At 34.2% G+C, this 21,723-nt stretch overlaps 1 protein-coding gene across 2 annotated transcripts in view; it reads left to right on the top strand.

The window, feature by feature from the left end:
* Window positions 1–21,723, top strand: part of NAALADL2 (N-acetylated alpha-linked acidic dipeptidase like 2) — a 1,087,900-nt gene that overhangs the window by 538,237 nt on the left and 527,940 nt on the right. For both annotated transcript variants that reach the window (XM_059391522.1, XM_059391521.1), the window contains one exon: window positions 10,406–10,679. In XM_059391522.1, the coding sequence (XP_059247505.1) occupies window positions 10,406–10,679 (274 nt within the window). The remainder of the gene's footprint in view (window positions 1–10,405; window positions 10,680–21,723) is intronic.

Raw genomic sequence — 21,723 nt, 5'->3', positions numbered from 1 at the left:
CTTCCTTTCTTCCTTGTATTATAACTTCTTTGTACTTATAATAATGGAAAACTGGGAACAATTTTAAAATACTTATCTTAGGAAATGAATAAATAAATGAGGAGGAATCTCAGTGAAAAGCAAATCACAAAAGAATACATATATTAACTGTATGTATTATATACATATGGTTATTATATATAGTATATATATACTATATTAACTATAATCACCATGATGTAAGTTGCTAAGAGACTAGATGTTAAACATTATCACTACAAAAAAGAAATGAAAGTTACGTGATGTGTGGAGATGTTAGCTAACATTACAGTAGTAATCATTTTGTAATAAGTGTACCAAATTAACACATTGTACACCTTAAACTTCTAACATGTTTCATACCAGTTATATCTCAATAAAGATGGGAAAAAAACTGAATATATATGTAAAATGGCAACTATATAAAAGCAAGCATTCAAAAAATAAGGGATGAATTGTTAAGGCCATATGCATACATAAATATTAAATCTATACAAGAAGGCAATGAGATACAAAAAAAAGAAAAAAGGTCTGGTTGTGGGGGTGGTTACCATAGGACACCAAGGTAAGTGATAAAATAAAGAGTACTGAGGGGACTTCAGTAATATCAGAGATGCTTTATTTCATAAGCTGTGTTGTTTTTCATTATTCTTTATATTTTGTATATGCTCTTTATATATTCAATTTGTTCATAATATTAAAAATGAAATTATAATACAAAAAGTATATATCTTTCAATTCAGAATGAGGTAGAAAATGTAGATAGCCTCTCCTCAGGAATTTAAGCTTGGTACTTAATAATACTTAGAAATTCATTACCGATTCTTCAGTTGAGCCCCTAAAGATTTACTTTTTAAGACCATCTTACCTTAACAAATTTAATGTTTTGGGGGGTTGCTTATACCATTAAGCTCTTTGGAACTGAGACCAGCAAAACAAATAGCAGATTAATCATTTTACATACTCAGAATTGGATTCATGCTCATCAATTAGCTGAGTAGAAGAGCAAAAAAACAAAAACAAAAACAAAAACTAATTGAAATTTATTTTTTTTCTATTAATGTTGACCATATAAAGATAAATTTTGTAAATAAAATACGTGTTTTGCAACTCTATACATATTACAAAAGAACATTATTGATGTATTTATCAAAATAACTTTCTCCTCAAACTGAGTAAAGGTGCAACTCAGTTAGTTTACTTGCCCTACCCCAAATAGTACAGAGAGAACTTCAGTAGCAATAAAGAGGATGGGGATACAGAAATCAGGATAGGAACAAAAGAACAGGATAGAGACCTAGATGAGGGAGTAAGATATACTAAGCTTCAACTCCCCAAAAATAACAGTTAGCTATCCAAGAATTAAAATAGCCTTGGGAGGGCTTAAGAGTCTAATTAAGTCCAGAAATGGACACGAACTCAACAGAAAAGATTGTAGAGACCAGCTTAGCTGAGACATCCCAAAACGGTTAGGAATCAAGAAGAAAGGTAGAGGCCATCAGTAGCAAGCATACAGTAGATGCCACTGTGGTTCCTAGTGGCCAACTCTGTGGAGGACTCTAGCAATCTTTTCCATAGGGAGCCTCAGCCGTAGATACTCCATAGTTTTCACAGTGGAAACTCCATAATGTTTGTTGGTGCAAACTTCAGTGGCCTGATCCTCAGAGGGCACCAGCAGCTTTCACCACTGAAGTAATCAAAAGCTATCACTGCCACAGATCCCTAGGAGACGGAGATGCTACTGTGTCCTCTTCCAGCAGAAAGAGCTACCATTGCACATGCATAGGACCAGGGCTGCCACCCCAATCTCCATCCATGCACATTCCTCAACCCTAGCAGCCATGGCTGCTCTACATGTACCCACAGTTTGGATTTGGATATAGTTGACACTTTGTGTATGCCTGTGGCTCATGCTCTAGAGTCTCTGCTGCTGTGGGCTTGCTAGAGCCTGAACCTCAGGGGCCACTATCACTCTCTAAGTGCCTATACTCTAGATCCTGGCATTGTGATTGCTCTAAGAGTGCCCATGCATTAGATACCAATATTATCACCACTGCAAGGGGGCTGCCAGCTGACCAGGAATTAAGAGACACATTGTTGGCCACAATATCACAATGTCCCCCATGGGAGAAAAAGAAGCAGGAAGTTCCCAGAAGTCTTTATTCTCAACCCAACAGCCCTTGTTGCTATTGCTTACCCCATGGCCTTCCCCTCTGAGGACCCCTGCAATCTTATATGAGACAAAATAGCATGTGAAAACTGCAAATAGACAAAGAGGTTCTCTATATAATGGGTTTGAATTCATCAAGATAATGTAACAATCATATATACATGCGCCCAGCATGGGAATCCCTGTATTGAGCAAATTTTAACATACCTGAAGGCAGAAAATGCAATAGGAGTAAATTCCAATACCTCACTTTAAATAGTGGATATCTCATTGAGGAAGAAAATTAATAAGGAAATGCTGGATGTGAACTACCCTTTAGACCAAATGGACCTAATATACATAGACTGAACATTCCATCCAAAGGCAATAGTATATTCATTCTTAAGCACACACAGAACATCTCCATTATAGATCATATGTTAGGGCACAAAACAAGTCTTAAGAAATTTAAAGTCATTGAAATTGTACCAAATATCTTCTTTTTCTAAGATTTTATTTATCAGAGAGAGTGCATGAGCTGGGGTATGGGGGCAGAAGCAGGGAGTCTGATGCGGGGCTTGATCCCAGGACCCTGAGATCATGACCTGAACCAAAAGCAGATGCTTAACCAATTGAAGCACCCACATATCCCCCAAATACATATCTGGTTATAATATTATTAAACTAGAATTTAATAATAGGAACAAAGTGGAAAAATGAAAATATGTAGAAATTGAACAACATACTCCTGAACAACTGATGTGTCATGGGGAAAAGAAAAGGAAATTAAAAAAAAAAAAGTCCTGAGACAAAAACAGAAACAGAACATGCCCAAACTTATGGAATGTGGCAAAAACAGTTCTAAGAGAAAGTTTATAGAGACAAATACCTACATTAAGGGGAAAAAATCTGAATAAGCAACTTAATTTTACACCCCAAGGAACTAGCAAAGAAGAACCAACTAATCCCAAGGTTTGCAGAAAGAAGGAAATAACAAAGATTAGAGCAGAAATAAGTGAAATAGAAATTGGGAAAACAATAGAAAAAAATCAGTGACACTAAGAGCTTTCTTTTTAAGAAATAAAATTAATAAACCTTTAGCTAGACTAAATAAGACAAAAGAGAAAACTCAAAATTAGGAATAAAGGTGGAGACTTTACAACTGACAACACAGAAATACAAAGAAACATAAGAAACTACTATGAATAATTATATGCCAACAAACTGCACAACCTAAAAGGAATGGCTAAATTCTTAGAAATAAACAACCTCCCAAGACTGAATCATGAAGAAAAAAAAAATCTGAATTGATGCACAACTAGAAAGGAGATTGCATCAGTAATCAAAACCCTCCAAACCAAGAAAAGTGAAGGATCAGATGGCTTTAGTGGCGAAGCCTACCAAGCATTTAAAGAATTTACGCTAGTCCTTCTCAAAGTTTCCAAAAAGTGGAAACTCATGATCTGAGGCTGACATTAGCATGAATACCAAAGCTAGACAAGAATACTATGAGAAATAAAATTATAGGTCAATACACTGATGAACCTAGATGTAAAAATCCCCACACAAAATATTAGCAAACAGTATCCAACAGCATATTTACAGGATCATACACCATGATCAAGTGGGATTTATTCCTGAGATGCAAGGATGGTTGAAAATATGCAAATCAATAAGTTTGGTACACCATATTAATGGAATGAAGGATAAAAATCTTATCATCTCAGTAGATGCAGAAAAAAAAAGCATAAGGCAAAATTCAACATCCTTTCATCATAAAAATTTTCATTAAATTAAGTACAGAAGGAATTCTTTACTAAAGACAAGTTTACAACTAACATCATACTTGACAATGAAGAGCTACAAGCTTTTCCTCTAAGATTAGGAACAAGAGAAAGATGCTCAATCTCTCCATTTCTAGTCAATATATTACTGGAAGTCCTAGCCAGAACAATTAGGCATAAATAAACAAATGAATAGGTCTTATTTATATTGGTAAGAAAGAAATAGAATTGTCTGTGTTTATACATGACATGATTATATATACAGAAGAATTTAAAGCTTCCACAAAAAAAAAAAAAAAACATTAGAACTTATAAACAAATTCAATAAAGTTACAGGATATAAAATCAATATAAAAAAATCAGTTTTGGGGCACCTGGGTAGCTCAGTGGGTTAAAGCCTCTTCCTTTGACTCAGGTCATGATCCCAGGGTTCTCTGCTCACTAGGGAGCCTGCTTCCCTCTTTCTCTCTGCCTGCCTCTGCCTACTTGTGATCTCACTCTGTCAAATAAATAAAATCCAAAAAAAAAAAAAAAAATCAGTTCAATTTCTATACACTAGCAACAAACTGTATGAAAAAGAAATTAAAAAAAATCCTATTTATAATAACACTAAAAATAATAAGACACTTAGGGATAAATGTTACCAAGGAGGTAAAACACCTGTATACTGAAAATTATAAGACATTGGTGAAAAATTTTGAAAAAAAAAACACAAACAATGGAAGGCTATCTCATGTTCTCAGATTAGAACAATTAATACTGTTAAAATGAACATACTATCCAAAGTAATCTATAGATTCAGTTTGCAATCCCTCTCAAATTTCCAGTGTCATTTTTCACAGAATTAGAACAACCTTAAATTTGTGTTGAACCAGAAAACCCCTGAATAGCCACAGCAATTTTGAGAAAGAAGAACAAATCTGGACACATCATACTTCTTGATTTAAAACTATATTATGAGACTATAGTAAATAAAATATTATGGTGGGGCATAAAAATTGATGTGTGATTTGGGGTTTTTTTTTTTTTAGATTTTTAAAAAATTTTATTTTAGTTTTTCAGTGTTCCAAAGTTCATTGTTTATGCACCATACCCAGTGCTCCATGTAATACGTGCCCTCCTTAATACCCACCACCAGGCTCACCCAATCCCCCACCCTCTCCCCTTCAAAACCCTCAGTTTGTTTCTCAGAGTCCACAGTCTCTAATGCTTCATTGCCCCCTCTGATTTCTCCCAATTCACTTTTCCTTTCCTTCTCCTAATATCCTCCATGTTATCCCTTATGCTCCACAAGTAAATGAAACCATATGATGATTGACTCTCTGCTTGACTTTCTTCACTCAGCATAATCTCCTCCAGTCCTGTACATGCTGATACAAAAGTTGGGTATTCCATGTTATTCTTTATACTCCACAAATGAAACCATATCATAATTAACACGGAGGACATTGGGAAAAGGAGAGAAGTGAGTTGGGGGAAATTGGAGGGGGAGACAAACCATGAAAGACTGTGAGTTCTGAAAAACAAATGGAGGGTTTTGGAGGGGAGGAGGGTGGGAGATTGGGTCATCCTGGTGGTGGGTATTAAGGAGGGCACATATTACATGGAGTACTGGGTGTGGTGCATAAATAATGAATCTTGGAACACTGAAAAAAATAAAACTAAAAAAAAAACAGTTGAGTATTCATCCTTTCTTATGGAGGCATAATATTCCATTGTATGTATAGTCCATATCTTCTTTTTTTAATATTTACTATAAATATTCAAAAATTTAATGATTTTTTAAAAATTGTATTTCTTTTCAGTGTTCCAGAATTCATTGTTTATGCACCACACCCAGTGCTCCATGCAATACATGCCCTCCATAATATCCACCACTAGGCTCACCCAACCCTCCATGCCCCTGCCCTCCAAAACCCTGTTTGTTTCTCAGAGTCCACAGTCTCTCATGGTTTGTCCCCTCCTCCGATTTCCCCCAACTCACTTCTCTCCATCTCCCAATGTTCTCCATGTTATTCCTTATGCTCCACAAGTAAGTGAAACCATATGATAATTAACTCTCTCTGCTTGACTTATTTCACTCAGCATAATCTCTTCCAGTCCTGTCCATGTTGATACAAATGTTGGGTATTCATTCTTTCTGATGAAGGCATAATACTCCATTGTATATATGGACCATATCTTCTTTATCCATTCATCCATGGACCATATCTTCTTTATCCATTCATCCATTGAAGGGCATCTTGGTTCTTTCCACAGTTTGGCTATTGTGGACATTGCTGCTATGAACACTGGGGTACAGATGGCCCCTCATCTCACTTCATCTGTATCTTTGGGGTAAATGCCGAGTAGTGCAATTGCAGGGTATCTCTATTTTTAATTTCTTAAGGAATCTCCACACTGTTTTCCAAAGTGGATGCACCAACTTGCATTCCCACCAACAGTGTAAGAGGGTTCCCCTTTCTCCACATCCTCGCCAACACACGTTGTTTACTGTCTTGTTGATTTGGGCCATTTTAATTGGTGTAAGGTGGTATGTCTATGTGGTTTTGATTTGAATCTCCTTGATGGCTAATGATGATGAACATTTTTTCATATGCCTGTTAGCCATTTTTATGTCTTCTTTGGAGAAGTGTCTGTTTATGTCTTCTGCCCATTTTTTGATGCGATTATCTGTTTTGTGTGTGTTGAGTTTGAGGAGTTCTTTATAGATCCTGGATATCAGACCATTGTCTGTATTGTCATTTGCAAATATCTTCTCCCATTCCATGGGTTGCCTCTTTGTTTTGTCGACTGTTTCATTTGCTGTGCAGAAGCTTTTGATCTTGATGAAGTCCCAAAAGTTCATTTCCACTTTTGTTTCCTTTGCCTTTGGAGACATGTCTTGAACGAAGTTGCTGTGGCCGATGTTGAAGAGATTACTGTCTATGTTCTTCTCTAGGATTTTGATAGATTCCTGCCTCACATTGAGGTCTTTTATCCATTTCGAGTTTATCTTTGTGCATGGTGTGAGAGAATGGTCAAGTTTCATTCTTCTGTACATAACTGTCCAATTTTCCCAGCACCATTTATTGAAGAGACTGTCTTTTTTCCACTGGATATTTTTTCCTGCTTTGTTGAAGATTATTTGACCATAGAGTTGCAGGTCCATATCTGGACTCCCTACTCTGTTCCACTGGTCTATGTGTCTGTTTTTGTGCCAGTACCATCCTGTCTTGGTGATCATAGCTTTGTAGTAAAGGTTGAAATCAGGCAATATGACGCCCTCAGTTTTGTTTTTCTTTTTCAACATTTCCTTAGCAATTCAGGGTCTTTTCTGGTTCCATACAAATTTTGGGATTATTTGTTCTAGCACTTTGAAAAATGCTGGTAGAATTTTGATTGGGATGACATTGAAAGTATAGAGTGATCTGTTTAATCAAAAATGACCAATGAAAACAGATCCAATCATAAAAATAGATCAAAGCAACAGAATAGAGGACCCAGAAATAAATCTGTACATAATTGGTCAATTAATTTTCAACAAAGGAACAAAAAACAGACAATAGGGAACGAATAGTTTCTTCAATAAATAGTGTTGAAAAACTGGAATTCATATGCAAAAGAATTAAATTGAACTCCTGTCTTTTACCTTTCACAAACATCAACTTGAAAAAGATTAGACTTAAATGTGAAACTGAAACTGCAATACTACTAGAAGAAAACAAACAAAAGAATATTTCTTGACATTATCCTTGCAGTTATTTTTTTTTAAATTAATACGACAACAACAGCACAGGCCACTAAGCAAAAATAAACAAGTGAGACTGTATCAAACTAAAAAGCTTCTGCACTCAAAGGAAACAACAAGAAAATGAAAAGAACCTGTGGAATGAGAGGAAATATTTGCACAATATATGTTTGACAATGGGTTCATATTTAAATATATATAAGGAGCTTACACAATTCAGTAGCAAAAAACCCACAAATAGTCCAATTAAAAAATGGGCAAAGAAACCTTCAAAAAGGTTGCCCAAATGACCAGCTGATATGTGAAAGGTGCTCAACATCACTAATCATCAAGGAATAAAAGCAAAGCCACAATGAGATATCACCTTATACTTGTTAGGATGTCTGTTATTAAAAAACAAAACTGGAAAAAAAAAAGACAAAAAAAAAAAAGAAAGAAAATAGCAAAAACAACATGTTGGTGAAGATGTGAAGAAAAGATAACCTTTGTTAGTGGGAAAACAATATGGGTATTCCTCAGAAAACTAAAACTAGAACTGCTATATGATCCAGCAGTCCACTTCTGGGTATGTATCCAAAGGAAATGCCATCAGAAGAGATGTTTGCACTCATGTTTTTTGCAGCATTATTCACAGTAGCCAAAGTATGAAAACAACCTAAGTGCTCATGGATGGATGAATGGATAAAGGAAATGTGAGATAGATGTACACTTGAATATTATTCATCATTTAAAAAAAAAAAAAGAAGAAGAATCATGCCTTCTGTGATAACATAGATATCTCAGAGGCTAAGTGCAGTAAAACAGAGACTGAGAAAGATGCTGCATATTGTTACTTACATGTGTAATCTAAAATCAAACAAACAAATGTATAGTAGAATCATAGTTGTCAATGGACTGGGGGTAGAAAAAGAGGAGATGTTGGTCAAGGGGATACAAGCCTTCGGTTACAGGATGAATAATTTCTGAGGATCTACTGTACAGCCTGGTGACTATAGTTAATAATACTGTACTGTATACTTCAAATTTGCTAAGAGAGTAGATCAATACACACATGAAGGTAACTACTGAGGTAATGGATGTGTTCAGATTGTCAAAATTTCATAATGTACATGTATATCAAATAATGTTGTACACTTTAAATATATATAATTTCATTTGTCAAAAACAAAAAGCCTCCCCTGCCAAACACACACACAGACATACATACACAGAAAGCAGACCAGTCTTATTCAGAATAAGAAGTGAAATTCTTTCAATAAGCTCTTTCACAAAACAACATGGCATTGAGAATTGGTTAAACTACATATTTAAACTCAATTTGCAGATACAAGGTGTACACTTAAAAATCAGGTGCATTTCTAAAAACAGGTAATGTACAATTGAGAATCAAAAACTTTTAAAGTACCATTTACAAAAAGCTCCAAAATAACTGAAATACTTTGGTATAAATATAATAAAGCATGTATAGGATCTGTATACTTAAAATAACAAGACATGTACTAGCAGATAAATAATGTCTGTAATTCAGCTAATTATATTTTAGCTAGGATATTAAATAAAGCTCAATAAAAGTTTAATAAAAATTAAAAAAACAAAACAAAAAAAACTACATATTTAAAAATTTGAAATAACCTTGGAAAAAATTGGGAAATTACTTATTATTGCATCAATCAGCTTTTAGCTGTGTCAACAGCCCTACATTTTGTCTCCAGTAATGCTTATCTATACTATTGTATATGTATTTTTTTTTCTGTTTGTATTCTGTATTACATTTCCAGATGTGTTTCATTTTGGGGTTATTGTGTAAACAGGGCCCTAAAAGAATCAACTGTGTGTGAGGAAAACAGTATGATGAACCAAAATAAAAATAGTATTCACTTAGGTAGCATTTGTATAGGCAATATTATGGATAGCAATAAAATTCTTATAAGAATATACATTTTTGCCAAAAAGGAAACTGGTCCCCTTGCATCCCAGCCCAAAACAAACTTTATTGGATTATTATTTTTAAATTTCACATATCTTATTTTTTTCTAGGTTCTGCACATTTTTTTTTACTTTTTTGGGGGGGGGGCTTCTAGGATATCATAAACAGCAATAGTGTCACTAGATTTTGGCATAGGTGTAAGAATAAATATATAGGCTACAGAAAGCACGCACAAAAGCCAATTTCTTATTGATTTGATAATCTGTGGTTGGTTTCACCATTATATAGTGATTTTGTTGAATATCATTGTGCTCATAGGATTGTGAAATTTGGCATGTCATTTGTATCAAAAGTGTTCTCTGTCTCATTTTAAATAGCAATAGCTATATATTAATCACATAACTCTATATGGAACCGTATTAACTGCAATACAAAACTATCTCCACCAGCATGACTCCTAGTTTTGGAAGAGTTTTGAATGGATTATGTTGATGTCCATAGAAAGATCAGAACTAATAAAAGAGCTAGTTGGCATTAATCACTCTCTTCTCTGCAATCCCATAGTACCTTATTAGTTCTTAATTTAAGAACTTAATTCATTGGGCTTTGATTTAGTTTACTTTCTCTGCAGGCTCATCACCTCCCACAAACTGTGAGTTTCTTGTATGGTGTCCTGTTCCACTCATCTTTCATATCCCACATCTATTAGTAATTGTTCACATATTAAATGGCTATAACTCAACAGAATACTGTTTTTTTTCCTTTTTCTTAGAGTGTTCTTTTTAAATTTCTTCCAGAAATTTGGTACAACTGTATAAAAGTGAAGATGACACAGAAATTTCAAAGAAGATTAAAACCCACTGGACTTCTTTGGGCCTAGAAGATGTACAGTTTGCAAATTACTCTGTGCTGCTTAATCTGGCAGGCCCTTCTGCCAGCTCCGTGACTCTGCGCAGCAGCAGCCAATGCTTTCATCCTAATGGCCAGCCCTGCAGTGAAGAAGCCAGAACCCATAGCAGCCAAGATCTGCTCTACTCATATGCAGCCTACTCTGCCAAAGGAACTCTCGAGGTAATATGACCATTTGTCTCTGTCATTTATAGTGAAATGGAATTAGAAAACAACAGCTTTCATCTAAATTGAACTAACTGGCAAGATGCAACATAAAAAAGTAACCATTAAATGTTCTCAGTGTGGAGGTGCCAGGGAAGGGGAAGGAAGATTTGGATTGGCTGACCTTTTCTCTTGTCATGTTTTGGAAAATGAAAGCATGATAGAAGACTTTAATTCCAATGCGTTGAATATGTGATCGAGTTATTCACATTTTTCTTAGTTGGTATAAGACATGTTCATTTTATTTTGGGGGGTTTGGAAGAGGTAAATTTTAATGGATTGGTATGGACATAAGGGATAGAAATGAAGGCAGTTGTGTTTTGAGATCCTGTATACACCTAAGTAAGGAAGTGGCAAATCCATGTGATTATTCACGGATTTAGGATTTGAAATATAGTGCTCCTGCTTTCTTGACGGAAAACACAGGAGATAAGGAGCCAGGTATAGATTATTGCTTTACTGTTTCTAGCTTAGCTAGTTTTTTGGCTGGTGCTGAAGGGCATGCCTTCCAGAGCCACATACATGAGTTTCAAATCTCAGTTCCCTAATTATCCACTGTTACTTACCTAACTAGGGCTGAGTTCCCTCATCTCTGTGATGGAGATAAAGATAGTTCTAGCTTTATAAGGTTGTTGTGAATATTAAACTAGTTAATATATGGAGACCTTGGAGAACAGAGCCTAGCCCACAGTAAGGACAAAATACCAGTTAGATACAATATATAATTGATCCTGTTTCCTTATTTAGGAACATTTTCTGTCTCCATGTAAAAATACCATTTTAATAAACATACTTAGTTTTTGTTTCACAAACCTTTAGATTGCCTCATTTAATACAAATGAAATGATTATATGTTTCTGATTGTTGTTAATTATTGGCATAGCTTTTTCAGACTGTTAACTCTGATTAATACATTAAGTATTTAAATCACTTGAAGTTATTTCACAGATACACTCATCGTTTTTGTTTTTGTTTTTTGTTTGTTTGCTATTCATTTTAGAGGAGAGTGGGGAGTGAGTTCTTTTACTGGTGGTTTAGCATTTGCACTCCGTTACATCATTCTCTGACTTTTAGTAGAGGAACTGCATATAACTACTACCATGGAAAGCCTTATTATTAATTAAAAATTAATATAATATTAAATGTCTGCAGTATTTCTAGGGCAGGACTCATGTAATTTGATTTGATTGATATATTAGTATTTCTGGTTAGGCTATAATGGGAGAGAGCCTGCCAGCACCCTTTTGTTGGTTCAGAAGCTCTAGTCTCAAGTCAAGAGTCTAAAGTTATCCCACAGATTTTCTTCAGACTCCCCAACTTTCATTAGCCCCCACACATTTCCAGTACCCTCTCTATTCCCAAGTTGATTTAGCCCAGTAATCTCCTTGCCTTGAAAACAAAACAAAACATGTCCGAAGCACAGAACAACAACAAAACCCTCAGGAGCTTGAGTGGGTCCTTGGAATACATTCCTCAACTATTTGCTTTTCAATTTGCTTTGGCAAATTACTATTCCTTGACCTAGGTGATATGGAAAAGCTGTAACATCACAACTTGCATCCCTCTTTCCTCAGCAGGGCCCTCTGATAATCTGCTGGGCCATTGGATTGTTTTTTTTGTGTTTCTTTGTAGCCACATTTCTGAGAATTTTCTACACATTTGTCTCATCAGTTATAAATGTTTCAATTTTCATTGTTGCATGTAAAAGAAACCAAGGTCTACTATAGAATCATAGAACTACTTAAATGCCCTTGAAAACACAAGTCATTTTGGGACCATCTACCACTTATAAATGCTGTAAAATCTACCATTTTTAATAAAGAAAGATTTGAAGAAGCTGCTAAAAGGGAAAAATAAACTTTGCTGGTGATGTAGAAATATACTCTATGGTTGAAATACAGACCGAAATTAAAGGTAATAATGTTAAAGGAATTAAAATGCAATTATGGGTAAAACAAACACCTTGTATTTGAAGAACATAATTTGAGAAATTAACCATGCAAATTAGATGAAGGCACTAACGATAACTATTTTTAGAATTATATTAATAATTCAAATCTATTATACTAAGTACATAATAATTTAAATATTTATATCGATAATCTTATTGATGTTGATTTTTTTAAATTTAAAAGATATTAGCATTATGATTTTCAAAAGCAAAGTAATTTCTAGGTGACTACTTTATATGCATGTAGAATATTTGCATATATTTTATATATAAGTTTTAGACTGATGTATTATTGAAACTCACATATTCTAATTAATACAGTGCGGGTGATTTTCTGTATCTCTTCAGACCACTCTTAATTAAAATCAAGCTTGAGAGGTTGCTGATGATGATTCAGGCATACCTACTTTTTGATCTTGAGTACATTGTATTTGCATGAATTTCTATCAGGCTCAGCCATTAACAGGTTCTTAAATTATTCTAGTCTGACTGCCAGCAAAGCTCCCCACTACTTTTGCTTTTGACAAGGTTATTTGTAGAAGAGGAGTGCCCCTTTTCTTTGAGGAGCTGTCATGTCCATTCATCATATGACCACTTTGTATAAGCTTCCAATTCTTGCTTTCTGGTAACAGTCTAAACAGCATTTGTGATATCTGAGATCTACTTTGAAAACCTACTTAGTGCCAGCATGATGGATGGTGTACTTTGCAACTTCTTTGTAATTCATTGTGTGCTAGAAAGGTGACATTGTTTACCCCATCATAATGACAGGTGGGTCAGTAGAAGGGTCCTAAGGAGAGTTGTCCTGTCAGATGCAAAATACATATTAAAATGGATACATAAATAATTTAACATGAGTGAGGTTAGCTTCAGGGAATAAACAGTGATTTATATTTTTATTAAAAGATAAATATCATCATACTGTTAAAGACATTGGTAGTGAGTGCTGACAATGTCTAGTCAGTCTCATAAATAGAATATATGGCCATATGTAATTCCTGTGCAATTATTTCTTTTGTCCTTTGTGAAACCCACACAGATGCAGAAAAGCAAAGGAAACGATTAATATTTAATATAGGTTGGTGATATTTGAGTCTAGTATGTTTATATTTTTGAGCAGAGAATTTGTTTTCACGTAAATATACTTCATAGATTTGGGGATTTTTTTCTGTTAAGTATTATTTTGTGTCTGCAAGTAAAAACAAATAATATAATTTTATGGAGAAACTTATTTTCAGCAACTCATTAGCCTTCTACAAGATAGATTGTCATCAACACATTTACCACTTATCTGTTTCTCAGAGAGCCTAGAGTTGCACCCTGCCTTATTAGCTACACAACTGTGGGTTGGTCATTTTAGTTCTCTAAGCCTCAGTGTTCTTATCTGTATAGGGGGAAAATAATAGTACCTTAGTTGGTTGTGGGGATGAAACGATACAAACCATGTAGAGTGCGTTGAGTGCACTTAGCACTCTCAAATTGCTAGCTGTTGTTATTAAGTGATATAAAATAAACACATTTAAATGGGAGGAATTAAAATATGAGAACTATACAACATGATTTGGAAGTACAAACATGTCATATTGTTGAAATGTAATCTTCCTGTCTTTTGTTTGATATGACAAATATTAATCATTAGGGAGGAAAATGCCTTGTTAAGTATGAATGAATAATAAAATACATATCATATCTGATCATTTTTAAATTTAAAGCTAAAAGCTCAAAGAAACTAAGAGTAAATATTTAATCTTTGAATGCAGAATGAAACTTCATGGCAACATAGGCCTGAAGAGCATTGCTTGTCTTCCTTTTGTAAAATATCAAGCCATAGTATAATACATGAAATCTAAACAGTATGTCAAATTGTATCAAGTAGTCTTAAAGAAAAAATAAAACGACTGCATGAAGTCCTTGGAGAACTTGTGTCTATTTTCTCATATTTAGGAAAACTTTGTCTTTCTCTTTTAATATTCTAAAACAAAAGCAAAATTATCGAGTGTTATGGCAAAAGACAGGGCTGTATATGTTTGGCTATGAATGCTTCCTATTATAGATTTAAAAAAATTACCAGAAAGCTAAATAAAGGGAATAGAGTGGAATTGCATTATTTAAATTTTTGTTGTTTGGGTAAGAAGATGAAGCTACTGTCTTACTAACAGAAAAATGTGATCTTGGTACAAGCAGTTTTTCAATGTTGAAAATGACTTTGCATTTTATTTGTTTCCCTTCTTTTTTTCTTATGGAATCCATCTTTTGGTCAACAGTCCACAACTATGAGATAAATGGGTGTGAACACACTTGTATATAATGTTGTTATGTTTTAAAAATCTGCATAAAATTTTTTGGCCCAATATGATCTTCTCTTTTTGGTTTCTTGAGTTTGTGCATGAACCAACTTAGTTAACAAAACAATTCCATAATTACTGCTTTTTTATTTGAACATAATAACCATGAGTTTAATTTCCACATATTAAAGTACATTTTTTCCTGTATTTAAAATTTAGACAGAAGCATTTACAAATACAGAAGTGACCTATCACAACATGTTATCCAGAGTTAAATCATTTGTTGGAGAGGTTACATCTTCTATTTGGGAAAGAGAACAAAAGCCCATTTTACGAAATAAAAGTTTTGAAACAAAGATAGTTGAATTTAGCTAACTGGTTAAAGTGCAGTGAAATATCTTTCCCTCTTCATTAAAACAAATATGGCATTTTTAGTGAGAAAGTGTTTGACTACAAAGTTCTAATTTGACTAAAGTTATTTCTAAGGATTCTGAATCATCATAATTAAGTGTTATTTGACAGAAAATTCTAGGTTGGCATTTTTATTTTTAGTTTTGACATTATTTAAAGCATGCCACTTACCAAGTTAAGTGATAATGTAGCATTCTTAGCAAATTTAATTTATATTTTAATTTCCATAAAGTACTAGTATTTAAATATGTACCTTATGAATAAAATTTACCTAATTCCAGTAGGTGCTGTGAATTCGATTTTTTCTGAACTAGAAAGATCTATGGAAAAGTCAATCCTGAGGTTTATGTGCTATTTCAGTACACTAATGTAATTGATTTTAAAAGAAACAGAATTCTGTCACATTACTTTCATGGCCTCCAGGAAGAATTCTCTTGAATGAATTTGCAACTCCTTCAATATTCTTACCTTAATAAGTTGAGTATCATTTATTAAATAAAGTGCCCTGTGATTATTAACTTGTTTTTCCTGTCTCACTAATATAAAAAACATTCAGCAGTCAGCAAATACATACTGGATGCCTCTTAAGTGCCATTTACAGGGGACAAAGTGATCAGTAAGAAAGTTCTAGACACTGTCCACATGCAGCTGACAGTCTAATAGCAACAGTTCGGTAAGCAATTGTAAACTGCATGTAAATTGAAACTGCTGTGAGCACTAGAAAGATATTTAAGTATTCTGAACTCTAGTTTCCTCATCTATAAAATTGGCAGAAGTACCTCCCAAATATGAATGTTGTGAAGGTAGACTGAACACAACAGATATGATCTCCTTAGTAAAATGTCTAGCACAGAGGACATAAATTGTTAAGTATTGATTTTCTTTTTCCCCTATATCATGTCATAAACCTGTGCCCACTTCAGTCCTCACCGCCCTCCCTTCCTCTCTCTCTCTCAAAAGCCCTGTGTTCAATTTCCAACTTTCTAATAGCTGAGGGTTTTCTGTAAACTCCTCTGGTCCTCGTTTCTCTCTTGCTTTACCCACCTCTTCCTTCCTTCTACTTCTTACTCATTCTACTTTGCCAAGACCTAGGCACCAGCTGCAACCTAGATCTCTCACGGATACCTGCTTCTTTTTTTCAGCTACCTAGGAAAGCCCTGAGTAATACATTGCTCTACCATGTAAAAGGCCAGGTTCAGGTGCCCCAGTGGTGTGCAGAATGGTTCAAGTCAGCTTGTTCTGGCGAACGGAAATCAATTCTGTGAATCTTTCCCAATTCTGGTTTAATATTTAAACCACAAAATTTATAAATGCTAAACATCAGGGAACCCCCTCCCCCAACATACACACTGAGATACATTTTACTAACATACAACTTCCCTGCACTCAATATGCAGCAAGAAACTGTTTTTCCAGTTACAGTATGACCACAAAATTAGGGTAGGGTACATAAAGCCAAGAAAAATACCACAGAGACCACTCAAAAGTCAATAACAATATTGTAAGGGGCAGAGAACTTCCTTCTGGTTTCCATCTGAAAGGGGAAGCGTTTTAGATAAACTTTACCTTTCATACAGAACTAAAGGAAGATCTAGAGCTAAGTTCTTTCCAAGAATTCCCTCAAATTATTTGTCATATATAACCTCTTCTGGGATACTTGGAATATTTTGCAAAATAGCAACTGATCTCCCATCCTCTTTCTCAAGCAACTGAGCCTGGTCCACCGGGCTTCCTGCCTGGACTCTCAACATAGTGACCCTGCATCTGGATTGCCCTCCACCCTGAGGCCAGGAGGCATGGTTGTTGAGTCATTCCAGGTTACTCATCTCCAAAGCAATTAGCCAGTGCCGCTGCTGCTATTTTTTATTTCATTTCAAGGATCTTATTCCTGGTTTATGGCAGGGAAACAGAGTAAATAAGTTAAACATGTGGAAAGTGATGAAGTTGCAGAAATTCTCATAATCAGTTATTGCTGATATTCATGGAAATGTCAATGGAGTAGGATTAACCTCTTTTACATTAATTTATGGTGTCCATTCTCATGATGAGAAGGAAGAATCTAGATCCAGTTTCTCTAGACTATTTTTGTTTTTAGGACTTGTCAACTGAATTGAGCCAAATCTTCTTTTCAATTTATAAATATTTTTAAGTCTCCTTTTTGGTAAAAGCAGACCAACCATCCAACCAAAATACTCTCACCCCTCTCAGCGGCATGTGTACCAGCTAACTCTTGCTCCAAACTGTTGTATATCACCTAACTGTTGTTTTTTCCTTCATTGATAAATTATCTGAAATGCCATCCCCATCTAATCTCTACCCCATAAGTAGAAAATCAATAACTCCCTATTTCAACATTTCAGTGTTTTACTCCTTAACATATTCAATGTCTTTGTTTCATTTGATCGAGCTCGTCACTCATTTGTTCTTAACTTCTGCCAAAAAAGTTTTTTCCCCAGGTGAGTGCATGGCTTCTCATTGATTAGATATGATCTCCATAGCAATGCCTAACCTGACAACCTTATTAAAATAATTCCTTATCACCCTCTACTATATTACCCCTTCCTTATTGTTGTTAGAGCATATCATAACTGAAAATCTTCTGATTTGTTAGTGTCTTTGTTTACCTTTTTATAGTTGACCTAACAGGAGAAAGTCACCAGAGCATGAAGGCACCTTTTGCAACTCATTTTCTTCTGTAACTTCAGAAACGAAAATATAACTTGACACATAATGTTGTGGTCATCATGTCAGCAAGCCTTGCATTTATTATATCACTGTAGCAAATACTTTTTCCAGCAAGTGTATATATTACAGTAAAAAAAAAAAGTGATAAAATTGACAAGCCACCTCTTTATCTGATCTTTTTCACCAACAACAGCAAAATGGATTTGTGTCTCATGCTTAATGCTGGATTCAGTTAGGATGTACTATTTCAGCACACTAGCTGGTATCTCTTCTGATTGGTTAGGAGTGCATTTTAACTGATTAACACTTGCATCCAGTTATTAAAGATTTTAAATAGTTAAATATTGTTTAAATAATTTATAGTTTTTAAATATTAATAATTATTTAACATTAAGATATTAAATTTTTTCTATAGCTCCCTACTTATGCCAACCCCAGTTGGTCTTCATTAACTAGATTACCATCCTGAGAAGGAGTTTGAAAAAGCGGTAAATGATTAGTGATGTCTGCCACAGGAGTGGGAGGAAGCAGCATTGATTTTCATGCTCTGGTATGGTGTGGTTTTCATGATAATATCCATGTGATGGAAAGCCTTTGAACGAACTTGAAAAAAAAAAAGTACTAATACAATTCTCTGAATTTTGAAATCTTCATAAATATTAATATATTAACGCCTTCTAGAAAAGACAGAGGTAAACATGGGAGGACGTTTTGATTTTACATGTTTTTAATAGACATGAACACTAATTTGAAGAGGAGTCAAAGCTAGATTATGTAAGATAGTAAATTTCTGAAGTAAAACTTGTATTGAGGTGACTGGTATTTCTGATGACACTGTATTTTGTCAGTATGTTGGGTTTACCATTGCCGACTCTGAGTAGAAAATTACTGTTTTAGTCAAAGCAACAATGCTTTTCAAACACTCTGTACATTCAGAATCTGTTAGAGAAGAGCTAAGAGGATCCAGAGTGATTGATTTGGTTGAAAATGTCAAGTCTGAAAAATTTGAAAGCATACACCATTTCATAAGCGTGAATAATTTTTGCTACCTCAAGACAGAAGAGAAAATTGGCACTAGATTGTTCATCATTGTGTAGCACAGGCTACCCACAGGTGGATGGCCCTGTTTAGTCTTCTCTGACCTAGTTATTACCATGATAGTTCTATTTTTTTTTTTTTAATTTATTTAGCTGACCACAGAAAATAACAGTTCTATTCATTTCTCTTAGTTATTCCTTTCTGTTGCTTCTGATCAGGATAGTCTCACCATTTCTGTGTAGAAGCATAAAACCACTAATATAATAGAATATCACTTTTTAATGTTTTGAGTTTTTGTTATTGCTAATTATCTGGTTTATGATTCCTCCTAATCACATATTTTGCCACAAAAGATAATTGTATTTTAATATACAGTGGTTATTTCTAAACTGTGCCACTTTCTCTCTTAGCTACTACCACTATCTACTGTCATTTCAGTACTTTAAAATCTTTAATGAAATGTAAAATATTTGTTTTTTGTTACAGTTGTTGCTATCATTTTATTTTTTTGTTATTAATCAAAAATTAATGCATAGAATTTAAATAAAAATTAATGTTTTTCCCCCAGGTTAAGTAACAATAATAATAATAATTAAAAAAAAAAAAAACAGAGCTAGTCCATTTTACTTTGCACTTCTCACTTACTTCCTCCTATGTGTCAGGGAAGTCCTCAGTGGAAAAGCTGGTGCATACAAGTGAATAGTTCAACAAGTACATGGGTTCCTGCTCATTTGATGCTTTCTAAAGGGATTAGTCAGATGTAACTTACCCCTTGGTATTTGGACATAAATTAAACATTGTACCTCAACTGTTTGACTGGATGATTTTCTAGTGTGACAGAACACATACTATAAGAAAGGTCCATTGTAGAAACAAGAATGTGTGGAAAGAAATGGCTTGACATTTTATCATATCATTGTATATTGATTTGTGTCTTAGAAAAATTCAATGTGCTTTCTTGCAGCTGTGATTTTTCAGTTTGCTTTAAGGTAAATAGGAAAGGCTTTCAGGAAGGACCTGATTCAAAGACATCTTTTGAAGGCAAAAAGATACATTTTTATTAGTACTGGTCAAACCATGAGAACACTGATTTCTTTAATTATTGATTTTTAATGCAGAAGCCAAAATAAATTTGTATAATGATGCTGAATTGAAGACTATTTTTGTGAAAAATGAAAAGAAAGACCCTCTTATGTGTTAAAATGCTTGAATCTATCGATGTGCTATTTAAAGAAAGATCATTGAAGAGCTCTTTAATTAAAACTGCCATTATTGAGGCAAGCTATTGCTGTTTTCCAATAATGTAAACTAGTATTTTTGTAACTCTCATACCTTTTGGTTTATATACAAACAAAAAGTGGAAGTCTAGCCCACACTGTTTCAAACCAGCATGATCTTCCCCCAGCCTCTCCTAAGTATGAAAAATATGTTCATTAATATAGCCAATTGAGTAATATTCCTGTTTTAAGATGATATCAGTGATCACACATAATTAGTATGTGGCTTAAAAATTTAAATGAATAATATGAATCTTCTCATTTTTTTCAGTGTGATGATTATTAATATGTAATAATTTATTTAACTAGGCTTTTAAAATCATAATTCCATAGCTATTTATATTGTAATGGTATTAGCAAACTCAAAAATTATATTAATAAGCCTTGCTAATCATATTTTAATAGGAACAAAATTATTATCCAAAACCATTCAGACAGAAGTGTTTTTAACAAGAAGGTTTTCTTAGGTAATCCATTTGAAAGTATAGCTCAACTTTTCAGAGATGCCATATAAACTATAATCATTTTAATTTAAGACCAATAAGCCAACAATATATGCTGCATATCTGGGTGAAGGGTGAGAAAGCTGCATGATGGATTCATTGAGGAAAAGTTTTATATGTATATAAAGAGATGAGTCCAGTGAGGTCCTCAGAAGAGTCAGAAACAAATCACTATGGGATTCAAAGTAGAGAAAGTCACATATACATGGGCAACAGGGAAATACAGTTCATAAGAAGGTAACATTTGAAAAGGTATCAGTCAAGTTTTGTATCAGTAAAGTTTTGCCAGATGCAGTTGAATGAAATGGTTAAGGAAATATTTCATGCCAGAAATGCTTCCTCTAACAGATTTGTTGGTATCTTGGTATTCACATGTGCTTCTAAAAACTTCTCTCTTCATATGAGTCTTCTATGGAAATCCTTTGCATGAAACTAGTAGAAGAAATTAACTCCAGTTGAGAAAGGTGGGAATTTAGATGTATAGATTCTCCATCTGTGTTCTTTCTGTATTTGCCCCCACTAACTCCTTAATGTCTCAGTGTTATTATTGGAAAGCATAACAACTACTTTTTTTTTTTTGTTTTAAGACTTACTTGTTTTGTGGGGGAGGGGACGGGTAGAGACAGAGGGAGAGAATCTTCAAGCAGACTTCCTACTGATCAGGGAGTGAGTCATGGGGCTCAGTCTCATGAACCTGAGATTATGACCAGAGCTGAAAACAAGAGTCAGACAACTAACTGACTAAACCACTCAAGCACCCCAATGATTACTATTTTAATAATAGAAATTATGGAAACTAAACATTAAAGAAATCACCTTGGATCATAGGAAGATGTGTTTGATAGAACCTTC

Source organism: Mustela nigripes, chromosome 2 (assembly GCF_022355385.1).
Source record: "Mustela nigripes isolate SB6536 chromosome 2, MUSNIG.SB6536, whole genome shotgun sequence".
Taxonomy (NCBI): Eukaryota; Metazoa; Chordata; class Mammalia; order Carnivora; family Mustelidae; genus Mustela; species Mustela nigripes.
Note: the sequence above shows the minus strand (reverse complement) of the source record. Positions and strands in the feature narration are given on the sequence as shown.